This window comes from Ctenocephalides felis, unplaced genomic scaffold (genome assembly GCF_003426905.1).
Source record: "Ctenocephalides felis isolate EL2017-DRISC unplaced genomic scaffold, ASM342690v1 CF-g0.4_SCAFFOLD_00845, whole genome shotgun sequence".
Lineage (NCBI taxonomy): Eukaryota > Metazoa > Arthropoda > Insecta > Siphonaptera > Pulicidae > Ctenocephalides > Ctenocephalides felis.
In genome coordinates, this window is record NW_020536999.1 from 11,351,721 (window position 1) to 11,378,210 (window position 26,490).

At 31.1% G+C, this 26,490-nt stretch overlaps 1 protein-coding gene across 1 annotated transcript in view; it reads left to right on the forward strand.

Moving 5' to 3' along the window:
* Nucleotides 1-26,116, forward strand: part of LOC113377826 (rap1 GTPase-activating protein 1-like) — a gene marked incomplete in the record, with an annotated part of 395,724 nt that extends 369,608 nt beyond the window's left edge. Inside the window, 10 exon segments of the mRNA XM_026618256.1 lie at nucleotides 5,006-5,325; nucleotides 14,884-15,068; nucleotides 16,528-16,822; nucleotides 16,884-17,104; nucleotides 19,027-19,319; nucleotides 21,466-21,638; nucleotides 21,710-21,920; nucleotides 23,883-24,048; nucleotides 24,153-24,222; nucleotides 25,940-26,116. Coding sequence (XP_026474041.1) covers nucleotides 5,006-5,325; nucleotides 14,884-15,068; nucleotides 16,528-16,822; nucleotides 16,884-17,104; nucleotides 19,027-19,319; nucleotides 21,466-21,638; nucleotides 21,710-21,920; nucleotides 23,883-24,048; nucleotides 24,153-24,222; nucleotides 25,940-26,116 — 2,111 coding nt within the window.
* Between the last annotated feature and the right edge of the window lie 374 nt (nucleotides 26,117-26,490).

Consider the following 26,490-nt stretch of genomic DNA (forward strand, 5'->3'; position numbering starts at 1 on the left):
TACATATTGTATAAACGTTTTGCATCACGTATGTCCTAATTTATTCATTAAGTTGCCGGAAAGGGCGCCACGAAATTCCCCTAGAAGGTCGCCCATCAATTTGTAGACATTACGAAATCAGGAAGATGAACTCGAAAACCCGAAATTATGTCAAAGTCACCCCCCTGACGAATAACCCGGTTATTGCGAACCCCATTCGATAATAGAAATAATTAAATAGAAGACATATATATAAATATATATATATATATATTAGGGTGGTCCTTAAAATGTTCATTTTCGAATTTCCTTGCTCCCAGTGGCTCAAATGGTTCCAAATAGATAAAAAACAATTCTCTGAAAGTTTTAGCTCTTAATATTAACGTTTAGATAGAGCGCAATTCAATCAAAGTTTTGTATGGAAATAGCATGGAAAAAATTTCAAAAATTTTAAAAATGTTTTAAGATGTAATTTAGCGAACAAATGAATGAATAAAACTCATTCATTTGTCGCTAAGTTATACCTAAAATATTTTTTTTAATTTTCAAAATTTTTCCATGCTATTTCCATACAAAGTTCGACTGAATTGCGCACTATCTAAAAGTTAATATCAAGAGCTAAAACTTTCAGATAATTGTTTGTTATCAATTTGGAACCATTTGAGTCCTTGGGAGCAAGGAAAATTAAAAATGGCAATATTAAGGACCACCCTAATATATAGAATTTTATTCCCTGTAAAAATATTTCGATAATTAGCGTGGGCAAGATATTTTAGTGCACCAAAAAACAATTTCATGCATCCACCATTATCTTCACGCAACTATGCAAATATTTTCCTGTATAATAAAATAAAAGTTAATAACACCGTAAGGCAGCAGAAGAATAATGACCTTAGCCTTGGGGGCGGTAGCCCTTGGGTTAGCTGAATGGAGTTCCAGAGGTACCCATATATCAAAGTTAATATCTGAGGCAAATTATTCAAATCAAAATCGGTTAAGTGGCCACTGGCACGCGATACGAAATGTAAGAAAAACATACACACGATACAAATTTATATATATACTCGTATATATATATATATATATATATATATATGTGTGTGTGTGTGTGTGTGTGTGTGTGCGCATGATTTACATTTTACCACGCGATCAATGAACCGCACTATTTTAAAATATATAGTACAAAAAGTTCTAAAAAACAACAATATTTTTATACATATCCTATAGAGCGGGTGGATTTGTATGGGTAAAAAAAAGTCGCTTGGGCACATATGATTTTCAGATACTAGGGATCAAAATAAAATACTTTGCCGAAGAAACCATATCTCTAAAATAAATCCTGATAAAAAATAATTCTGATCAAAAATAGGGGTTGAAAAATTCTATTTTGACCCATTTAGAGTGTCCCAATTGCTTTCAAATGTATGACCCCTACTAACTTTCAACCCACCTTTTTAAAAATTCAACCCTTATTTTTGGCTCGATGCACGGAACATCAGAATTCACTTTATAGGTATGGTTTCTTCAGCAAAGTATCTTATTTTGGTTCCTAGAATCTGAAAATTATAAGTGCCTAAGTGACCTTAAAATCTACCTGCACTGATATCCATGTACAGTTAAAATTTAACTAGTAGTGTATTGCATTGCGTCTTAAAGGAAATTCCAGTTGTATTTTCCAGATTATTAAACTATTATTACATGGCTGTATTAATGAACAAATCTAAATTTAAGTGTAAATCCACGTGAATAAGTATGTATTCATACCATGAATGCCCTATTGATTTATTTTTCAACTCCAATTGATATATTTTTAACTAAAAATTTTATAAAATTTTGGTTTATTTTACAAAACTGAAAAATGCTACTACTGTTTTATACATACATACTCAAAATATCCTAACAACTTCGCATTTTAGAATATATTTTGTTGATTTTTTTCAAAATTTTCAGCTTAAATAACAAAACGTTACTGTTTTATAAGCATGACGAGTATACTCGTCAATAAAAATAACTTCATGACGAGAATATTCGTCAATCCCAGGTAACTGGTTAATTAACGTCCCGTGGGGTAAGTTATTGTAATCGTCCAAAAAATCGAAATTGAAAATTTTTGCATATCTTCACGTTTTAAAAGTTTCTGAACATTTTGGCATACCTTGCAAAAAATGGATGTGTGGGTGTGTATGGATACAGTTTTTAGTCCACGTTTTCGGGCGCACGGATCAACCGATTTGAGTGGTTCAAAAATACATTCGATTCCTAATGATAGGGAGATGTGCTGATTAGTTTTTGGCAAAGGCAGGTCCATCCGTTTCGGAGATACGGAGCAAAGAGTGCAGAAAATAGAAATCGAGTTTTGGTGAGATGGGAGAATCCGATTTGAATGATCCAAAAAACAATCAATTCGTAATGGTTGGGAGAAGTGGTGATTAGTTTTTCGCAAAGGCAGATTTAGCCATTTCGAAGATACAGAGCTAAATGTGCAAAAAATGCCAGTTTTTGAGTGAACTAAGCGTCCGATTTGAATGATCTAAAAATCTTTCTGCTTCTATTGTTAAAACAATTGCTTTTAAGGATAAAAAATTATTACAGCTAGTATATATATATGTCCGGAGTCCATGTTTCTGATCCCTACAGAGTGTATCATTTTACTGTATGATAGAATGTGTAAAAATGTACTCGAGTAATAAAATCAAGCAAAATGATATGAAAGCGTAAATTAATAACATTTGAGTCTCACGGTGAAATCGCTTACGGTTTTATGTTCTATGATATTATCAATCATCATAAAAAATACATACAAGAGGAGCATAAAAATTATTGCTCTTTTGCAAATCGTAAATGATATTTATCCTCGATCAGCTGGTAAAAGATGATTGATAATAGATCAAGAAAAGAATAATGTTATGAACAGAATCTTTGATGATGCAGTTATCATACATTCTTCCTTGCTTTGTTTATATGTAAAATACGCCTGATCGCACGGCAAATAGACAGACATTTTTAGAATATTCTCTACCAAGAACAAGCATCAGAGAGCGTTGCCATGACAACCCTATTTTATGAGCTCTGTTACGACAGAATTACTTCATATGGATCATAAATTACTAAAACAACTTCTCTAGATTCAATTAAAAAAACAATTAATTCATGCATCAGTCACTCCAATTTTTCTTTAATAACAATTGCGCACACATAAAACAATAAAACAAACTAATGAACACAAAACTACTTCATTAAAACCACACACCGTTACTACAACTCTTAATTACAACATGTACTAACTAACTACTAACTAGGGTTTGTCGGTTTTCAAAAACCGTTTTTTTGGCGAAAATTATGGAATTCGAAAACCGGTTTTTACGTGAAAAAAGTCGGTTTTCACTATATAAGTGGAAAATGATAAATATGGCCAAATATAAAAGATAGATGAAAGCGTTTTGATTCTTGAAATCATATAGTTTCAATAGCATTTGATATCTTATCAGTCTGCAATGTTTTCCAGAAAGGTTTTGTATATATTAATTTAGATTTTTATACCAGTGTATACATTAATTTAAATCAATGTAACTTTTTCTCGAAGAAAAACTAGCTGTAAGTAGAATTCTGTCTTAAGGCAAATAAGGCATCGTGCCTTAAGGCAAATTGCTGGAACTTCCCGTACCAAAAATTATTATTTTTTTAAAAGCGATTATCATTTTGGAAAAAATTTTACTTCGAAAAAATTAGATTTTTGAGAAACAAAAAAAAAATGTTTGAAAAAAAATAAGTTTTCTTTATTTTGGCATAGTTTGGAAGTTCTGAACTTTTGTTTTCAAAGCAATCGTACTGCTTTAACTGCATAGAGACGAAATGTCAAAGCGCGTAAGCGCCGCGTCGCCGTCTAACGGATAAGCATTGGTACGGAACCCATAGGAATGTTAACAAAATTCATACTTATTGTAAAAATCTCTATAAAATATCTGATAATTTGATGTGCATATGTCTAATGATCATTTTTGACCTAATGGCATTTTTTTTTACTTTTTTCGTTAGATCTTCGAAACCGCTAGACCTGCCTCCATGAAAATTTGCCCAATTTTTCATCTTGTCAATACAAGTAAAATATTTTTTGAATTATTCAAATCGGACGCTCCGTTCTTTTAAGAACTGAGGTTCCGTTTTTGGCACTTTTTGCCCCATATCTTCGGAACGGCTAGACCTGCCTCTGCCAAAAACCAATCAGCACGTCTCCTTATCAATACGAATCGAATGTTTTTTGAATTATTCAAATTGCTTCATCCGTGTTCCCGAAATCGTCGACGAAAATTTGTATCTGCACACACATGCATGCATGCACACACACACACACACATACACACACACACATCCATTTTTTCTAAGGTATGCCAAAATATTTAGAAACCTCTGAAACTTAAAGATATATAAAAATTTTCATTTTCGATTTTTTTGCGATTACTATAACTTACCCTACGGGATGTTAATAATTAAATTTGTTCGGAACAGACAATACCCTGGTTTAGCTTAATTGTTTTTAAAACTAAAATTGATATTAACAAGTATGTATCAACAGGTATCTAATATTTTTTTATTTTTTTTAATTCAATGAATGTTTTTTATTTAAAAATGTATTATTTTTATTTATTCGAAAACATTCCTTTCACTATCATAAAAATATTTTTATTCTTATATGTGAAAATGATGCATGAATAACGAATAATTATTTTCAAAGTTATTTAATCATGATAAACTATTACTTTTTAGTTCTACTAATTAAAATTAAAATAATTTTGTTTACTATCTATAAAATTAAACAATAAATAAATTCAGTCAAATTCTGCTCTAAATTACACTAAATTTACGGATAAATTACAGAATATTCGAGCAAAAATTTATTTTCTATATAAAATTCGAAAACCGGTTTTTTAGTAAAATTAAAATTCGAAAACCGGTTTTCTGAAATGTCGGTTTTTGTATGAACCCTAGTACTAACCTTCCAATTTTTTTTCCCAGGTGTCCAGATCAGACGACCAAAGGGTACCGCCTCTACCAAATTCCCAAAACCACCAAAGTCTACAGCCTCACCATCTGCAATCTAACCAAAGTTCACCAGGGCTCCTGACGTCGTCTCAAAGGGCTCTGAGGGCAGTCCTTCATGACAGGAGGAATTCGTCTCAGAACCAACTGCCGATGGTGGTTCTTCCACCAAATGGTGGTTATTGGGTTGATGGCACCGATCATGAATTGAGTGATTCTAGGACGCCTTTGCATGTTGTCAGTTCTTGGAGGAGCAAATTTGAGACGGATGATACTGCCAAGTGTTATAGGCGATTCTTTGTTGGAAGGGTGAGTAGAAATATTTAGATAAAAAATTTAGATAAAATATCTTGGATAAATATGTCAATCTACGAGGAGTACTTTATTTTCTGCTCTTTTCTAGCAGTAATTGACAGTATTAAGGGGCACAACTAGTGTGAAATTTTCAAAAAATCGAATTTTCAATTTTTCCATATTTCCATAGGTTATACCTTTAAAAATAATATACCAAAATATTAGATCGATATCTTAAATAGTTTTTGAGTCACAGTCATTTAAAGAGTATATATATAGTATATAGTATAACGATCATTTTATCTTTAATCGCGTTTTTCTCGAAACAGCATTTTCCGAATTTGCTGCAGCGATTACTCAAAAACAAATGATCCAATCACTATCAAATTTTTTTTACATGTTCTATATATAGTTCTCCGTAAAATGAACTATCGATTTTTTGATCGGATCAAAAATCGAATTTTGGCAGTCCAAAAACGACCAAAATTTTGGGTAAAATTTGACTTTTCTTTTAAAAACGCCGTCATTTTGTCAATTTTTGATTTTTTTCTTTATCGCAGTTCATTTTACAGACAATATCATTTAGTTTAACGATTTTTTTTTTAATTTCATCCACGTAGAAGGCCGGAATCACTGCAGAAGTGAAGGGCCTTTTTTTGTCGCGCCGTTGGTGATCGACGATAACTTAAAAAATATTTAATTTTTTTCTTCAAAAATTTTACTATGTATTCTTAAAACATGTATAACAATATTCCTGAAATTTTGAAATGATTGATGAAGTAGTTTTTTTAATATAAATGCCCAAAAATCACCTCTTTTTTAGGCGGTTACACTAGTTGTGCCCCTTAATGACATCACAGGGTTAAAAAGAATTTTTAACGTGAAGAGTACCTCACTATCTATTCTTTTCTAATAGTAGTTGACATAATTTAGACGAAATCTATGGTCGTTCATAAAAATTGTCAAAAAAATATTTTACAACACATAATTACGAAGAAATAGCTTGGCAGATCTTCAGCACAATTCCCAACCAATACCTTTCAAACAGTTTTTGAATTTTTAAAATCCGTTCAGAATTATGAGATTGTACGTACAATTTTACATTTTTTGCTAATTATATAGAAACAACTTGGCAGATCGACGCCCAAAATTAACCAACACTAGTTTTTATCCAAATACATCGAATGGCTTTTAAATTTTTGAAATCGGTTCAGCCGTTCTTGAGAAAACGTCGACTCAGAGTGAGTTCAAACGTGTGTGTGTGTGTGTTTATAGTATGCACAATGTAAGTATGTGCGGATACAATCTTCAATCGACAATTGCGGGAGCACCGATCAACCGATTTGAATAATTCAAAAGGCATTTGATTCGTGTTGATGGTAAGATGTGTTGACTAGTTTTTGTACAAGGCAGGTCTAGACGTTTCGGAAGTACGGAGCAAAAAGTGCAAAAATGAAAATTGAGTTTGTGAGAGAACGGACGTCCGATTTGAATGATTCAAAAAACATTTGCGTGTATTGACGAGGACTAGTAGACCGGAGGGTAGACAGGTAGACATGTAGATAGGTAGATAGGTAGATCGCAAACAAATCAAATTATTATCAATTGAATCGATTCACTTACACCTAGTTTTTATTCTATCCTTTACAAAATAATACAGAATGACTTGTGTCGTTATTTGTTGGCAAAATGCCCGACATGATCCGACCGAGTTCGACTCGGGCACATGAGCACGTAATTGATATGCGACGTGTGCAACCTCCTCTCTCGGCAGGCGGCGGCACTTTCTGCATTTTATTTCGAAAACAGAAAAAAAGTACACGAAATGCATTCGCATCTGTTACGTGAATTGTATGTTTTATGCGAAATAAGATACTCGGATAAGATAAAAGATATGATACCCTAAAGAGGGCTTATGTATGTTCTAGTATTACTAAAAATACTAGAAAACTTTTATATTTATTAACTTCCAGTAGGGCAAGTTATAGTAGTCGTCCAAAAATAGGAAATGACAATTTTTGCATATCTTCACGTTTTAGAGGTTTCTGAACATTTTGGCATACCTCAGAAAAATTGAGTACGTGTGTGTGTGTTTTGTATGGATACAATTTTATTTTATTTTCCAAAAAATATATTTTTTTGAATATCGAAAATGATTCGGTTATTAATTTTAATTCTAGATAAATAAATTATAAAAATGTAATTTTTTGAGGTTAAAAATTCAAAAAATTACCCAGACTAAGCACAGTGTAAGCGCCACTCTGGTACAAATGTTAACCCAAGTGCGTTTAGACTGTTTCTGTACAGGAGCACTTACTAAATTTTTTGTAAATTATAAAAATGTATTTTTTCGGGTTAAAAATCAAAAAATCACCCAGACTAAGCACAGTCTAAGTGACAACCTGGTACAAATATATTTGCAAATGCGTTTAGGCTGTGACTATACAGGAGCGTTTTTTTCAATTTTATGTAAATTATAAAAATGTATTTTTTCGGATTAAAAAACTCAAAAATTACCTTTGCTAAGCACAGTCTAAGCGCCACCCTGGTACAAATGTTTACCCAAGTGCGTTTTAGACTGTTTCTGTCCGGGAGTACTTTTTCAATTTTGTGAAAATTATTGAAAAATGTGAAAACGCCGCCGCAAAGCACAGTCTAAGTGAAAATGTCGCACAAAATTATTTGCAAATGCGTTTAGACTGTGACTATACGGGAGCACTTTTTCAATTTTGTGTAAAAATGCAACTATTTTTTGAAATTGAATGTTCTGGAGATAAATTGATTTATGATTTGATTTACATTTGATTTGCTCTGATATAACAAGATAGCAAAAATAATGAAAGTTACAGTATTTATTATGATCTATTTAAAATTCCTCGAATTTCATTACAGTACGGGAAGTTCCAGCAATTTGCTTTAAGGCACGATGCCATACACCACTAGTTTAAATAATAAATTGAATTAAAACACATTATTTTCAGAAATATCAAAGAGTGTTGAATAAATTTATTCATATACTTTCACATTTATGTTCGTATTATTTATTTAAATAATCTGTAAAAAATGACTCACCTGTCTAATAACATTATTATTCATGTTTTTTCCAAAGTATGATTCTTGTTTGGTATAAAACAGTGTTTATCAACTTTTTTTTAGTCCAAGAAAGACTTTACAATCTATAAAATTAATAAAAAAAATTATCAGAGTTACAGAAATTGTAATAATAAATTTATCACATAGATATAGGGCAGCCTTTTGGGTTGCTATTTATTACGTCACGTCGTTTCAATTCTGAGAGCTGTTAATATATTATTTTTATTAGTTATATATTCAAATTTTATATTTTGTGGATAATTTTAATATTTGTATTTGTATTTTTTGTTTTATTTCCGTCGTTCGCATTTTTATTAAAATTATTTTAAATTTTGGCTTCATTGGTTTTTATAAAATAATTTAAAAGTAGGTTTTCTCTAGTTTAATATGTATATATATATTTATTATATTGGAACAAATTTGAAAATAATTAGCAGACTATTCGTATAACAGAAAAAGAGTTAGTAGAAATCATGCTTTATTAAATATACTTTTCGTATTGATGTGTGTGAAATCTTTCAAGAAATCCAGGGCAAAAAAACTTAAAGCACTAAAGTTAGTTAAAAAAAACATTTTTTAGGACTTGCTAAACTTGCTGAATGATGACACGCATACAGTGTCGAAACGTACATAATATAAATTAAATTCTTTAATATTTTTTATTTCGTTTTATAATACATATCTAGCTTTGTATTTAATAATCTCAAGCGAATGGGTTAAGTTTGCTTCAAATCCATTTTTGGGGCCTAATTAAAAAATTTATTAAAACAACTCTACTTGCAAGCAAATTGTATATAAATCTGCAATCTAAAAACTAACTTTTTTTAAAAAAAAATTCGTTTACAACTCTTTGTATCATCGATCTCCACTGCTCTAATCGTTCAGTGAATTCGAACAAAATACCCAAAAACCCAATTTTATTAGAAAGTCATCACAAAACTACAATTCATCACGATGAGTATTCACTATGAATCCAGTATTATATTGAATTCGAAACCAAATCATATAATGGCATAGTTTAGACCTTGGCACAGAAATCAGTACTTATCGAGGGTCATAACGGGACCCATAAATGAACACCGAAGACGACGACGACGATGACGATAGATGGAGCCTGGAAATTTAGATATATTGCAAAAATTGCAAAATAATAATTGTCAATTATTTTATATAGCAATACTTAGGAGCCGATTTTTGGATAAAATAACTAGTTGGTATTGGTATTTAGCCTTGAGGCAAGTTACATGAACTTCCCGATATGTGTAAATAATCGACTTAATCAATAATAAACAAATTAATTTATGAGAGATTAAAAGTATTCCGAGTGGATCTATTACACATAATTAAAAACGAACGTACACGTTAACTCGGAGTATTTTCTAAAAGACCAAGTACAACTATCGTTTTACCGAGTAAATCTTCTAATTGTATGTCAAAAAAACTATATATTTTCTCAAACTTTGATAAATTTTTAAAATTATACTACTTGTCGTAAGGCCGTAATATTTCAGTAAGTTATATAAGACCATGATATTTATCGCCAAAAAAAGTTCCATAAAAATCGGCTCAAATTTTTTTTTCAACAGTTAATTACAAGGAAACGACTCGATACATCTTCACCTAAAACTAATCAGTATCATTCCCAACTAATATCTTTCGAACAGTTTTTGATTTTTTAAAATCGATTCGGTAGTTTGAGCTTAAATGTGGACGAAAGGTTTAACACTATTTTTCAAATTACAAAGAAACGGTTTGGCAGATCGTCACAAAAGACTCAGAAATGCTAGTCCTCATCGAAATACATCGAATGGCTTTTAAATTTTTGAAATTGGTCCAACCGTTTTCGAGAAAACGTCGATTTACGACAAAAAATCTGTTCACATACACGCATACACACACATACTTTTTCCAAATTCGGTCTCATTCGATTCAGAATGGCTTGAAACGTCGAGAAAACATAAAATTAGCGAATCAGATTTTTTTATGAAAACATAAACTTCTCCTTAGGGAAGTTAAAAATGTTGTGGTAACGCTATGTTGTGCGTCTATCTTCGTATGAATTGGTCAAAAAGCTATGCATTTCGTAAAAACCTAACTGCACATATGTGTTATCAATGAGACATCAGAAGGTTGCCCTTATGATAAAATTTTTATTTCACGTTTGTGCATTTTGTAGGTTAGGTTTTATGTGTGAAACGCCTGATCGTACAGAAAAAACATAATTTTGTGACAGTTCATATGAAGATAGACCCACAACATAGCATATCTCCATTATAATTTGAGTTATAAATAATGAATTTTTTTTTTAAATTGAGTTTTGCGTCTGTTGTCTATTTATATTTAATTTATTATTATTGAATTGAGTGTAGAATATATTAATAAGATATTAAATTGAATTTATTACTTTTTCCTTAAGATGATTTTATGAAGCTTTCAAATCGTTAAATTCACATAAGGAAGCTTTTTGCACTTTATACGAACGTAAAATGCTTTTTCTGCAAGGCCGATATATAGTTTTATAAAAAAGACTTTATATATATATATATATGTTTATATATAAATATATATATATATATATATCTATATAAATATATAATTCATAAATTAATTAAATATTTTGTGGAAAATAATAGTGCTGATTTAATATATTAAAAACAGAACATACTTGTCTGTAGGTAAAGAAAAAACGAAGTAGGAAAATTTGTTGAACCAGTTTTTGAGACAGAACTTTATATATATATATATACATATATATATATATATATATATATATATATATATATATAAATTACATTTAATCTACGTCCGGTAAAGTCAGCCATTTTGGCCATTGTTTCCGCTAAAATAAACTGTGAGAAATTTACTATTCTATGAGAAAGTTCACATAATATAATTCAATTTAGGTACTTCATTATGTACCTTTACACATACATGTTTATATATATATATATATATATATATATATATATATATATATATTGTTGTAAAGTAATTTTCAAATGTACAGGATGACCGTATCACTTTGTAGTTTCCTCAATTTCAATATGAGGTAATTAAGAGTAATTTTAATATATATTCTAGAAGACCTACAATTTTATCAAAATCTTATGTGATAAAATTTTTTTTTTGATAATGCTTCATATAAAAATCTTATATTATTCGTTAGAGGGCATTTATTAGTCACGCGATCGACTTTTTAGGAATTTTTGAACTCTCCTCTCCTTTGGATATACGTCGTGATATTTGTACCCTACCAAACATCATGTGTATTTTTAGTTACGTAAAATTTTTGTTTTTTTTGAAAATTTAGGTAAAGATAAATACACGTGATATCTTACTAAACCTCTCTCTTTCCCACGTGATTTTTCGTGATTTTTTGTCGAACCTCAAAAGCCTCACGTGATTAATGAACGGCCCCTTAGATTTTTAATCTTTACGTATCTATGGACTACTATTACTACTAACGTTGTATTAGTAACAATTAAAGCAAATTTCAGTACATATAATTTTTATCGAAATATAAGGATTGTAAGAATGTGGTGCATGGCATCGTGCCTTAAGGCAAATTGTAGTTGATGTTAGGTAAACCCTTTTTGGACATTCTTATACGCTGTCTTTGCTAGACGTCCTCACAACTTTCTGCAAATGATGTTAAGATAAACTAGTGGTGTATGGCATCGTGTCTTAAGGGAAATTGCTGGAACTTTCCGTACCATAATGAAATATTCGAGGAATTTTAAACGTTCTGAAATATATTATTACAAATACTGTAACTTTCATTATTTTTGCTATCTTGTTCTATCTGAGCAAATCAAATGTAAATCATAAATCAATTCATATCCAGAACAATTAACAATCGTCATTTCATTACGAATTCAATTTCAAAAAAAAAAATAGTTGCCTAATTTACACAAAATTGAAAAAGTGCTCCCGCATAGTCACAGTCTAAACGCATTTGCAAATAATTCTATGCGACATTTTCACTTATACTGTGCTTAGCTTGGTGGCATTTTCACATTTTTCAATAGTTTTTACAAAATTGGAAAAGTGCTCCAGTGCATAAACAGTGTAAACGCACTTGCGAAAACATTTGTACCAGACTGGCGCTTAGACTGTGCTTAGCCTGGGCAATTTTTTGAATTTTTAATCCAAAATTACAAAAATATTTTATGGGAAATATAAAAAGATGTAATAATTTTTTATCAATACAAGCAGAAAGTCGGACGCTTAGTTCACTCAAAAACTGCCATTTTTTGCACATTTAGCTCTGTATCTTCGAAATGGGGGGGGGGCCTGTCTTTGCCAAAAACTAATCACCTCTTCTCCCAATTATCATAAATCGAATGTTTTTTAGATCATTAAAAACCGATACTCCGTTCTCTCAAAAACTCGATTTGTATTTTCTGCACTCTTTGCTCCGTATCTCCGTAACGGCTGGACCTGCCTTTGCCTAAGACTAATCAGCACATCTCCCTACCAATACAGATTATGATAAAAATAAACCAATTTGGTAGATCTTTTTGTGTGACTGTCTTAATCATCTATGCTACTATGTCAGCAGTAATTGTTGAAGTCAATTTTAAGGACTTTGAGGGAGGTTTCTGGGACCGTTTTGTTCAAAAATCCTTTTCCTCGGGCGATCCTACAATTATCAGTAGTACTTATTAGTCATTCCTAAGTACCTTAGCATAGATTGTTTTAAGTGAACAAAGAATTCAATTCTCCATGTTACCTCAGGTGAATCATTGCAAGACGTGTTTTTTCACGCCAAAGGTTTTATCGTTGTCGGTTCGCACGGCTCAGAGAATGAATGAACTTAGAGGGGCTCCTCATAAAATCGCAAATGTGGGCATAAATTACAACAAAGACTTCAGTTGAAGATATATTCGTTAAAATCACCGAACCGCACTTCCGCCAAGGGACCGGGAAAAAGAATTATATGTCTGGATGAAGACATATAAAACGCTAATTTCTTTCAAAACAAAACATGAATCTTGAACGACTTAAGGGGCACAACTAGTATAAAATTTTCAAAAAATCGAATTTTCAATTTTTCCATATTTCGATAGGTTATATATTTAAAAATAACATACCAAAATTTTAAATCGATATCTTAAATAGTTTTTGAGTCACAGCCATTTGAAGAGTATATGTATAGTATGAGGTTCATTTTATCTTTAAACGCGTTTTTCTCGAAACAGCATTTTCCGAATTTGCTGCAGCGATTACTCAAAAACAAATGATCCGATCACTATCAATTTTTTTTACATGTTCTATATATAGTTCTCCGTAAAATAAACTATCGATTTTTTGATTGGATCAAAAATCGAATTTTGGCTGTCCAAAAACAACCAAAATTTTGGGTAAAATTCGACTTTTTTTTAAAAAAACGCCGCCATTTTGTCAATTTTTGTTTTTTTTCCTTATCGTAGTTCATTTTACAGACAATATTATCTAGTTTAACGAGGATTTTTTTTAAATTTCATCCACGTAGAAGGCCGGAATCACTGCAGCAGTGAAGGGCCTTTTTTTGTCGCGCCGTTGGAGATCGACGATAACTTAAAAAATATTTCATTCTTTTCTTCAAAAATTTTACTATGTATTCTTAAAACATGTGTTAATATATTCTTAAAATTTTGAAATGATTGATAAGGTTGTTTTTTTAATATAAATTCCCAAAAATCACCTATTTTTAGGCGGTTACACTAGTTGTGCCCCTTAATTATGGGCATGGCCAGGATGTTTAGATACCACTAGTTCCTCAAGATATTTTTTCACAAATCTTTTATACTCATGTTTTACAGCTCTTACAATTGTCTTTCAAGTTGTTTGTAACCTTTAAAATAAGGTCAGAACGACACGTTTCGTAATTCAGACGGTAGTTCATCGTCAAGGTGAAACCGAATGAATTCCTTTTTAGAAGCCACGATGGATTGACCATATCATTTTGTGACCTAGAACGTTTTAGAGACATGGACTGAGGGTTCTGTAAATAATAAAAAAAATGTTTAATAAAATAAAATAAATAAATATAAAAGCAACCATTGCTACTGACGAGTAAACTCAGACTTGCAAAAAGTACTGAAGTGCTTCTAAACTTATATTATGTATTGGGGTGCTTGATGAGAATGAGAAATTAAAAATACGCCTGATGCATATACTAATAGCTAATGGTTTATGGCTCGTGTCTTGGCAAATTGCTTAGAGCCAATAATTAATTTTTTTAAAAAAAAAAAATCCATTTTCTTGATAGTAATAAATTAATAGATTAGAACTCGGAGAAAATCGATTTAAAAGATTTGTGTGTTTCCGTGAAAATTTTTATCATACGCATAAATGACCTAAAAATTTCTCGAGAAATTAGTAGGGACGTCCTGCAAGGGGAAAATGTATGAGATATAGCCTTCTGACCAAAATATTTTTAAACCAATATTTTAATCTTTCGCTAAAAAATTTACTAAAGTTATTTTTTTCTTTCAGGAGCATTCAAACCTGGTAGGCCACGACGACGTCCTAGGGCCAATCCTGCTATCAATAAAATCAGAAAATGTAGCCAATCAAGAACACACACGAGTCCTTCTCAGGATGCGGTCAGGAACATCACACCAACTTATCTCAAATGCCTGTTTGGGACCTTTACCATCTCCTGTAAAAATAGCAAAATGGTAAAAATCAGATCAACAAACTTACCAAAACAGAAAAATGTTATGGCAAGGCCATATTGCGCTCCAACTTGCATACATTGTGCTACTGAATCATACTGAATACTGTTAAAATGTCGTGTATTTGCTATGTAGTTAGGTGTTTTGCACATAAACTGCAACGTCACTTGTATGTTATGAAGCTGGGTCAGAAATACCTTGTTATCTAACATCGTTTTTTAACTTCCCGTAAGGTTGTTATAGTAATGGGCCGAAAATCGAAAATGAAAATTTTTGCATTTCTCAAGGTTTTGAAGGTTTCTGAACATTTTGGCATACCTCAGAAAAAATGGATGTGTGTGTGTGTGTGTGTTTGCTTGTGTATGTTTTGTATGTCCGCATTTTTTTCGGGCGCACGAATCAATTGATTTGAATGGTTTTTGTGCTGATTAGTTTTTGGCAAATGCAGGTCCAGCCGTTACGGAGATACGGAGCAAAGAGTGCAGAAAATACAAATCGAGTTTTTGAGAGAACGGAGCATCGGATTTGAATGATCTAAAAAACATAGAATTTGTAATGATTGGGAGAAGAGATCATTAGTTTTCGGCAAAGACAGGTCCCACCATTTTGGAGATACAGCGCTAAATGTGCAAAAAATGGCGTTTTCGGTGTTAACTAAGCGTCCGATTTGAATGATCTAAAAAACTTTCTGCTTGTTTTGACAAAACTATTGCTTTTGAGGATAAAAAATTATTACATCTATTTCTATTTACCATAAAATATTTTTGTAATTTTGGACCAAAAATTCAAAAATTTACCCAGGCTAAGCACAGTCTAAGCGCCACTCTGGTACATATGTTTACCCAAGTGCGTTTACACTGTTTATGCACTGGAGCGTTTTTCGAATTTTGTGAAAACTTTTGAAAAATGTGAAAATGCCGCCAAGCTAAGCACAGTATAAGTGAAAATGTCGCACAGAATTATTTGCAAATGCGTTTAGACTGTGACTTTTTCAATTTTGTGTAAATTTGGCAACTATTTTTTTTTTTGAAATTGAATTCGATATGAAACGACGATTGTTAATGTTCTGGAGATAAATTGAATTGTGATTTACATTTGATTTGCTCAGATATAACAAGATAGCAAAAATAATGAAAGTTACAGTATTTGTAATAATATATTTGAAAACGTTTAAAATTTCTCGAATATTTCTTTACGGTGCGGGAAGTTCCAGCAATTTGCCTTAAGGCACGGTGCCATACACCACTAGTTTGACATTTGTGCGGTTTCTACGTTAGGTTTTGCATCTGACAACCGGAGAAATACGCCTGACTGCGCAGCAACCGCATGCCTTTTGACAATATTCAGAACAATTTTGTATGGAAAGTTCTGCATATCATAGCCTTGCCATAACATCGGTCTGTTTAAAATCGGTGCCTTAGTTAACAATGGTTAAATATACCTAATTATTTATTTTTTTTAGGTTGCTGGACAACCTCAACGTTGATAATTTTATGCCTGTGGTGTGCCCAAGAGCCTCAAATCTGATAGCCGGTTATGATGAACATGTCATAGTGTCCACTTTTAAATTCGGAGTTCTGTATCAAAAGTATGGTCAGATCACAGAAGAGGAATTGTTTGGCAACAGGACGAGTTCGCCAGCTTTTGACGAATTTTTGGATATGTTGGGAAGAAGGATACCGCTGAAGGATCATAAAGGGTACAGAGGCGGTTTGGATATTCAGAATGGGCATACTGGCGAAGAAGCCTTGTACGAGGTAAGAGGATCTAGAACACTGGTAATAATGGATAGATTTACCATGTTTTTTTGTTTACTAGGTTTTTCGTGAACGTGAAATAATGTTTCATGTTAGTACAATGCTACCATACACAGATGGAGATCCTCAGCAGTTGCAACGGAAACGACATATCGGAAACGATATCGTGGCCATAGTTTTTCAGGAACAGGCTACACCATTTTGTCCTGATATGATTGCTTCGCATTTTCTGCACGCTTATATTGTTGTGCAACCTGTTGAACCTAATACACCAAATACTAGGTAAGAAAACAAAATTGAAATTTATTAACCTTCTACATTCTTGAAGTAAAACTTCTTTAGGCGCGACTAGGGTGTAAATCCGTACAAATGCAACGGAAGATAAGAGTCGAGTGCCAATGATTCGTCATTCGCTCTCGATGATATCATTTCTATACGGGTCGATTGTGATTAGTCGTCGTGTATGTGAATAGAGATCTGTCGTTGTATACGTACCGGTATCAACAAGGAAATCGGCATAGATAAATAAACATTTTAAAGTTACATCGTAGTACTAGGTTGGATTTAATAAAAAATGCCTGAATCAGAAGAATATTTTTACTCTGTCCTCCTTAAATAATTATAATGTAAATAATAAAACAAATGCAACATTTGCGCCGTGTACATGTTTTTTTGCTAATAAATAATTAGTATCTTTAAATGATGATATTAAGAAATGAGTCAGAAATTTATTATATTTTTTTCTTTGCAAAAAGATACTGGATCTTTTTTGTATTTTTAACATTTTTTGGTTAAAAATATAGCATATTAGGTCATAAATTTGAATTGGATTCAAAAATTTTAATTCATCTGGTAATTATTGACTTTGATAAGTTTAATGTACCTATGACATATAAAATAAAACATTAATAATAAAATTTTAACTGTTATATATATTTATGACAATTATTACAAATGATTAAAAGTATTAATTAAATTAAATTAAATGTTACTTTAAAATAATTAAAGTTAATATATAAAATATATAAAATATTTTACTTTAAAACTTCTAATAACATTATATTATATTGTCGCCACGTATAGAAAAACAAATTGATGAACTTTCTTTGCTAATGAATAATTAGTTTCTTGAAAAATTGGACTACTACAATTAATGTTTGTTAATATGTAATTACAAAAAGTTAACTAAAATGTATTGTACGATATTTCATAACTTAATTTATACAAAAGCATTTAATTTATTCGATTACATAATATGATAAAATACTAATATTGCTTCAACCAGAGGTCTAAGTACCGTTATATATGAACAATTGTATAAAAAGAATTATTTTGGGTATACAGAAGTAAAATGTTGATATAAATTGAATAATATCAATAAAATTATTTATATAATTTATATACATGTATATGTATATACGACTTTAAACAAAAATGAAAAAAAAATACAGGAACATTATTAGATTACATCGAATTTACAGAAGTACTTATAAACTATGAGTTCAAAATTTTATAATTTCTTTATGAAGTTTTATAATTTCAACAAATTGTCGATTGTATTTTGTTAATATAATTTATAAAGTTCATTGAAATAATTTCTATATTGGTAGTAATTTCTATAAATCTTTGAAGTTATTCAAATGGAAAATATTTTTTATGCAAGACAGATATTACAGCTGTTCAAAGAATGAGATTATATCGCCAGCGAAAAAGTTAAAAAAATACCATCAGTCAATGAATGTATGTTAATTTTAATTACATGAATTTCTTCAAACACAATTATTACATGATGAGTGAAATTGAGAAAACAATATTTGTTTAGGCGTTGTTTAAGATAATCCACTGTGTGAACGAATATTATAGAATTTATTAATTAGCAATTACTTCATTTCTCTAATGAAGGTTCATTTCTTAATGTTAATTACAATGACAAACCGATCATGTCATATTTGAAGTATTACTTTAATTACATTATTGTTTTTAAATATTATACATATTTTTATTGCTATTATAAATATGTAATTTAAAATTTATCATTACATAAGTGTGTATAATGGTTGACACTAATAAATGTGTGCTTCACGAGTGTTACCATATTAGTAAAAACATAATATTCAAAATTGTTATATGATGTATTTATTTTTACTTAAATGCAATCTTGTACAGAAGCAAATAAGTTTTACATTGTCCTTTATCATTTTCAGATATAAAATTAGTGTAACAGCCAGAGACGACGTTCCATTCTTCGGGCCAACTTTACCAACTCCGGCAGTTTTTCGAAAAAGTGCAGAACTCAAAGAGTTTCTTCTTACCAAGTTGATAAACGCGGAAAATGCTTGTTATAAAGCTGATAAATTCGCCAAATTGGAGCAGAGGACAAGAGCAAGTCTCCTGCAAAATTTGGTCGAGGAATTGAAGGAAAAAACAAGAGACTTTTTAGGAGGAGGAGCTGAAGGCATGGTCAGGACGCCCACGCCGGATACACCAAAGTCTGAAGGTAAAAAAGATAAAAGATTTAGATATATATATATATATATATATATATATATATATATACTAGATGACCCGACATACGTTGCCCTGTACCCACGTCTACAATTTTTTAATATCCTATACTAATATTTGCCGTTTACCTAAAAATAATAATTATTGTTTTTTAAATTACTCTTCACACCAAAATGCATATACATCAATACGAGCGATGTTAAATGTATTAACTGCCTTAAATAAAATGATGAGTCTCAACTCCCACACTATATTGGAAATTTGAAGTCTTTTAAACGGTATAACAAATTCAGAAAGAATTAATATATAGTATCCGCGGTAAAAGTACAATATTACGTTGGATTTTTCCACCCAAAATAATTGCTCCAATAATGTTGCCTATAATTATTATAATCTCGTATCATATTTTAACTGGTTTTTAATAATTATAATATGTAAATTACATTTTTCTTAGTGATAATTTAATATACATTAGTACCAAGGACGCTCCTGGGGTCCTCAGCGCCTTCATGCTATTTTTTTCTAGCGCCTTTTATTTTACCTGTTTTAACAGTTTATTATTAAAATTATTATCTTTAATTAATATTTGGCTTTTGAAATAATTTACTTATTTATTTTGGGCATTTTATGCGATTTATGCTATTGAGCAAATCATAGAGAGCAAAAAAATTTTAGCCTTTCATTATTAAATATAACCATAACATAACACTGGTACTTCATGTTGTATTATTTTAATTTCATTTTTTATTATTTAAAATATCCAAAATTGCATCTTAAACTTCTCCTAAGTGATATCATAAGGGCCGAATTGTATGTATTCATCTTTACTTACCCATTTGTTGTTTTAAAGTGAAATTTTTAACGTATTTTAAAAATATTGTGCAAAGATTAGTAAAATATGCAAAGAAATTATATATGTCTTGAATTATATGAAAAAAAAACTATTGAAAATTTTATAGCCGCATCTTGTTTTGGCGCCCCCTAATGCGTGCGCTTGCAATTTAAGATAGGACTGGCCTTGATTATTACTTAATTTCTCATTTTAAATGAATTTGTCAAATCCTGTTCATATGTGTAACATTGAATCTTCCATACATATACTGTAATTTATATTATTCCAATTTCTAGCACATCTCAGCTGCTTTTGGCAATAATAATGTAGACATTTAATTTTTCTTATTCATAATCATGATTTTATTATGCACATTCTTATATTGTCTAGGCTCATAAGTGAATAGAATTTTTTGGCAGATGAGTGTTTTAATTTATTTTCAATTCCAAACAATGTCTCTAATATTTTCAATGTCAAACAATGACATGTCGATTTTTGTAATTTTTTCCATTTATTTCTACAATATTACTATATTTTTATAATCATATACATCCTACAAAATTTCTTTAACAAACTTCAGAAAGATTTATCAAAATCCGATTAACCGTTTAGGAAAAGTATCAAATCATACACACGTACAGAAGAATTTCATATATAATAAAGATGATATAGAGAAGATAAACCTGATTAATTTGTATAAATGAAATGAGAACCAAATATACGCGTTTAATATATATTTTCAACAAAATCACAAATATGTTGTAAACTAGTGGTGTATGGCATCGTGTCTTAAGGCAAATTGCTGGAACTTCCCGTATCGTAATGAAATATCCGAGAAATTTTAAACGTTTTCAAATATATTATTACAAATACTGTAACTTTCATTATTTTTGCTATCTTGTTATATCTGAGCAAATCAAATGTAAATCATAAATCAATTCATCTTCAGATCGTCATTTCATTTCGAATTCAATTTAAAAAAGAAATTGTTGCCAAAATTTACACAAAATGTAAAAAGTGCTCCCGTATAGTCACAGTCTAAACGCATTTGCAAATAATTCTGTGCGACATTTTCACTTATACTATGCTTAGATTGACGGCATTTTCACATTTTTCAATAGTTTTCACAAAATTGGAAAAGTGGTCCATACATAAACAGTCTAAACGCACTTGGGTAAACATTTGTATCAGAGTGGCGCTTAGACTGAGCTTAGTCTGGACAATTTTCGGAGGTACGGAGCGCAAAGGGTGTAAAATTGGTCATACGGTTTTTAAGAGAATAGTATTATAAAAATGATTTTTTTAGGTGGTGCTGGTTCACGATTCATAGACACGGTGAAAAAGGTGCTGACATCCAGAGTCAAATCGCAGAGTTCAGACAACAGTCCGCCTCTGGATCACAGACATCAGCCTCTTACATACAAAAGGTCTAAAGACATGTCTTTAGTAATAACAGAAAATATACCGACTACACCTAATGTAAGTTGATACAAATTAAGCTGTAATTTTACATTTCGATAACAATATAACTTAAATCTTTCTGTTTTTAGAGTGGAAGATCGATGAGTATCAACGGTTCAAGCAACAAACAGCACAGCAACAAACATTCTTCATCGATCAACAAATCACCAACTGATTCCAATGGAAGATCATACAATAATATTAATAACAATAGGAGTTCTCTATCGAATGCACCAACTATTGCAATGTCTGAAACCAGCGATGATTCTTCCCTGAACAGTGTCGACTTGGATCCACTTGGTAAGTTGATATATAAACTAGTTGGTTTGGTATTTAGCCTTGAGGCAAGTTACATGAACTTCCCGATATGTGTAAATAATCGACTTAATCCAAAAAAATGTGTAAATAATATACTTTATCAATCCTACTTTAAAAAAAAAACGATAATAATTTTAGCAAAGTTTGACGATTTTTTTAAAATTAGACTACTTGCCGTAATATTACAGTAAGTTCTCTAAGACCATGATGTATATCGCCAAAAAAAGTTCCATGAAAATCGGCTTCAATTTTTTTTTCAACAGTTAATTACAAGAAAACGGCTCGGTAGATTTTCACCTAAAACTAATCAGTATCATTCCCAACTAATATCTTTCGAACAGTTTTTGATTTTTTAAAAACGATTCGGTAGTATGAGCTTAAATGTGGACGAAAGGTTTAACACTTTTTTCGAAATTGCAAAGAAACGTCTTGGCAGATCGTCGCACAAAACTGACAAACGATAGTCCTCACCAAAATACATCAAATGGCTTTTAAATTTCTAAAATTGGTTCAGGCGTTTTTGAGAAAACGTCGATCAAAAGTCTAATTTTGACAAATGCCAAAAAAGCGATACCAATTTTTGCAAACTTTGACGAATTTTTAAAGCTAAAGGGTAATATTTTAGTTTGATCTAGAAGACTATGGTATCTACCGTAAAAAAAATCATAAAAATCGCCGATTTTTTTTAAAAAAAAACTTTTTTACAAGAAAACGGCCCGGCCGATCTTTACCAAAAACTAATAAGCACGATTCCCAACCAACATCTTTCGAACGGTTTTTGAATTTTCAAAATCGATTCAGAATTGCGGGCTAAAACGTGGACGAAAAAATTTTCACTTTTCTGCGATTTACGAAGAAACGGCCCGGCCGATTGTCGCACAAAACTCAAAAGTTTTCACTAGTCTTCAACGAGATACATCGAATGGCTTTTAAATTTTTGAAATCGGTCCAGCCGTTTTAGAGAAAACGTTGATTCACGGCAAAAAGTCTGTTCACACACACGCGCACACACACACATACTTTTTCCAAATTTGGTCTCATTCGATTCAGAATGGCTTGAAACGTCGAGAAAATATAAAATTAGCGAATCGGATTTTTTGATGAAAACATAAACTACTCCTTCGGGAAGTTAACTAGTGAGTTATGGCATCGTGTCTTAAGGCAAATTGCTGGAACTTCCCGTACCGTAATGAAATATTCGAAACGTTTTCAAATATATTATTACAAATACTGTAACTTTTATTATTTTTGCTATCTTGTTATATCTGAGCAAATCAAATGTAAATCACAAATCAATTTATCTCCAGAACATTAACAATCGTCATTTCATTTCGAATTCAATTTAAAAAAAAATAGTTGCCTAATTTACACAAAATTTAAAAAGTGCTCGCGTATAGTCACAGTCTAAACGCATTTGCAAATAATTCTGTGCGACATTTTCACTTATACTGTGCTTAGACTGGCGGCATTTTCACATTTTTCAATAGTTTTCTCACAAATTTATAAGATACACAGATGTAATAATTTTTTATCCTCAAAAGCAATTGTTTTGTCAAAACAAGCAGAAAGTTTTTCAGATCATTCAAATCGGATACTCCGTTTTCTCAAAAACTCGATTTCTATTTTCTGCACTCTTTGCTCCGTATCTCCGTAAAGGCTGGACCTGCCTTTGCCAAAAACTAATAGGCACATCTCCCTATCAATAGAGATCGAATGTTTTTTAAACCATTCACATCGGTTGATCCGTGCTCCCAAGAACGAAAAAATGCGGACATACAAAACACAAACACACACACACACTCGCATCCATTTTTTCTGAGGTATGCCAAAAATGTTGAGAAACCTTCAAAACGTCGAGAAATGTAAAAATTTTCATTTTCGATTTTCGGCCCATTACTATAACTACCCTACGGGAAGTTAATAATAACATTTGTTGCAATATAGATTAACACCTATTTCTATTACTACCAGGTGGGACTTATGTAGACAGCGATACAGGTTTAGAATCAATGTCTTCAGCCGAAGCCCAACCTCGATCCTGCGGTCTCTGCCAAAATCCTCCTCAAGAAATGATATCGTCTTCATCGCCTTCAAACAACGAAGTTTTGAATTCAATAGAAAGCAACTTTGTCACAAAAGATTCAGAATGCGAGCAGACTCAACAGGACAGTCTGGAAAGCAATACTGCAGGCGATCAGAATCAGAATTCGATTTGCTGGATTCGTTGAAACAGGAGGTCACCAGATTGAAGTGCGATAAGTTGGATTTGCTGAGACAGAATGTGGTAAGATAATTGATAAGGAATCTAGTATTTATTTTAAAATTATTTTAAAATTATATAAAACTAGTAAACCCGACGAACTCCGTTTCGCCACCAGATGGTTTCGTGAGAAAGATGAAGAATTTTTGTTTGTTTTATATTTGAAAAGGAAAAATTTTATTTTGTTATACAACAGTAATGAATTTATTTCGATTACAAAAATGAAGTGTTTTTTAGTTGAACTTCTCTAAGTAAATGAAAGTGAATCCGCAAATTATCCGTTTCATTGAAGTGCTCTTTGGTAAACCACATTTTTAACTTCCCGTAATATTTTGGCATACCTTAAAAAAATGGATGTATGTGTGTGTGTGTGTGAAAAAAAAATTCAAAAAAATGTTTTTTCTGAATTTTTTTTTAAAAAAAAAATAATTTTTTATCCAATTTGTAGTTTTTCAAAAATCTTATTTTTTCGAAGTAAAATTTTTTCAAAAATGTTAATCGTTTTTAAAAAAATAATAATTTTTGATACGGGAAGTTCCAGCAATTTGCCTTAAGGCACGATGCTTAATTGCCTTAAGACAGAATTTCACTTACAGCTAGTTTTGGGTTAAATTCCAAAAATGACCCAGACTAAGCACAGTCTAAGTGACAACCTGGTACAAATGTTTTCTCAAGTGCGTTTAGACTGTTTGTTTTTCAATTTCATGTAAATTATAGAAATGTGTTTTTTTGGGTTAAAAATTACCAAAATTACCCAAACTAAGTACAGTCTAAGTGACAATCTGGTACAAATGTTTTCGCAAGTGCGTTTAGATTGTGACGATATGGGAGCAATTTTCCAATTTTGTGAAAACTATTGAAAAATATAAAAATGCCGCCAAGCTAAACACAGTATAAGTGAAAATATCGCACAGAATTATTTGCCAAATTTTGGGCAACTATTTTTTTGAAATTGAATTCGAAATGAAATGACGATTGTTAATGTTCTGGAGATACATTGATTTATTTATGATTTACATTTGATTTGCTCGGATATAACAAGATAGCAAAAATAATGAAAGTTACAGTATTTGTAATAATATATTTGAAAACGTTTAAAATTTCTTGCCTTAAGGCACGATGCCATACACCGCTAGTTTGTTTTTTGGTCTCATGTTAACACAAACAAAGCGGATGGTTTTCGAACTCGTGAACAGGCAACGTATAACTGCCCATGTGAAAAACAATGATTTTCTAAATAATCAGTTTGAAATTTATCCCGCAAACTCTAAGCGATTGGCCTTGCGACTTGTTATTGCGAACGCAAGGCGAACTGGAAATTGCAATCGTTTGAAGTCAAACGGAAGACCAGTCGGAATCATTGGTATGCCACCAAATCGCTAGCAATTTTTGATTGAATGGTGAAATTCAGTGCGTGTACATCATTATTCTTTGCGGCAAGAATTGCTTGTTGACTTAACCAAGCATAATTCTGATAATTCTCACTAATGTCATTACTCGAATTTTTAATTACGGTGCATGAAGTTCCAGCAGCTTGCATTAAAGTACGATGTCATGCACCACTAATTTTCTTAGCTATAAACCTTGCGGAGCCCGAGACCTTTCCAACGAATGCAAAATTGTCGAAATCGGTTCCGTGCGTTCTGGAGTTATTTCGTCAGGAAGGAAAACCCGACTTATTTTTATATATATAGAAGATTATAGGCATATTATTTCATAATTGATGTTATAATAATTTTAGACATGTCAACGTGACATCAAACGTCTCAGAGAACGTGAATTGGCACTTCAAGGAGATTTGGCAGCAGCCGGTAAAGAAATTCTTCGCCTGCAAGATTTGTTAAAGGACAGCGCTTATAATGTTAACAGTTGTGGAATTCAAGAAACGAATGGTCTTAATCATATGTCATCGTTATAAGGTATAATAAATAAATAAATATTATATATATATTTAATAGTATTCAGTTGTATCTATAATTTAATTTATTTACTGTTTGTCCACCATTGAAAGCATTGTTCAACTAATTTTAGAATAGTTATAAAAATGTTTTGTTAAATATCGTTATGTGTTTTTTCTCGATGAAATCTAAATAATTTATTGTATTAGTATAATAGTTTAAAAGTTTAGTTTTTAATATTATGTTAGACATTTATAAGATGTTTAACGATTTTCAAATTTCAAAACAGAGTTTTTATAAGAATGTACATATGTATATATTTAAAACTATATAAATATATATATATATATATATATATATAATTATATGTCAAATATCTCCCTTCCGCCTTTTT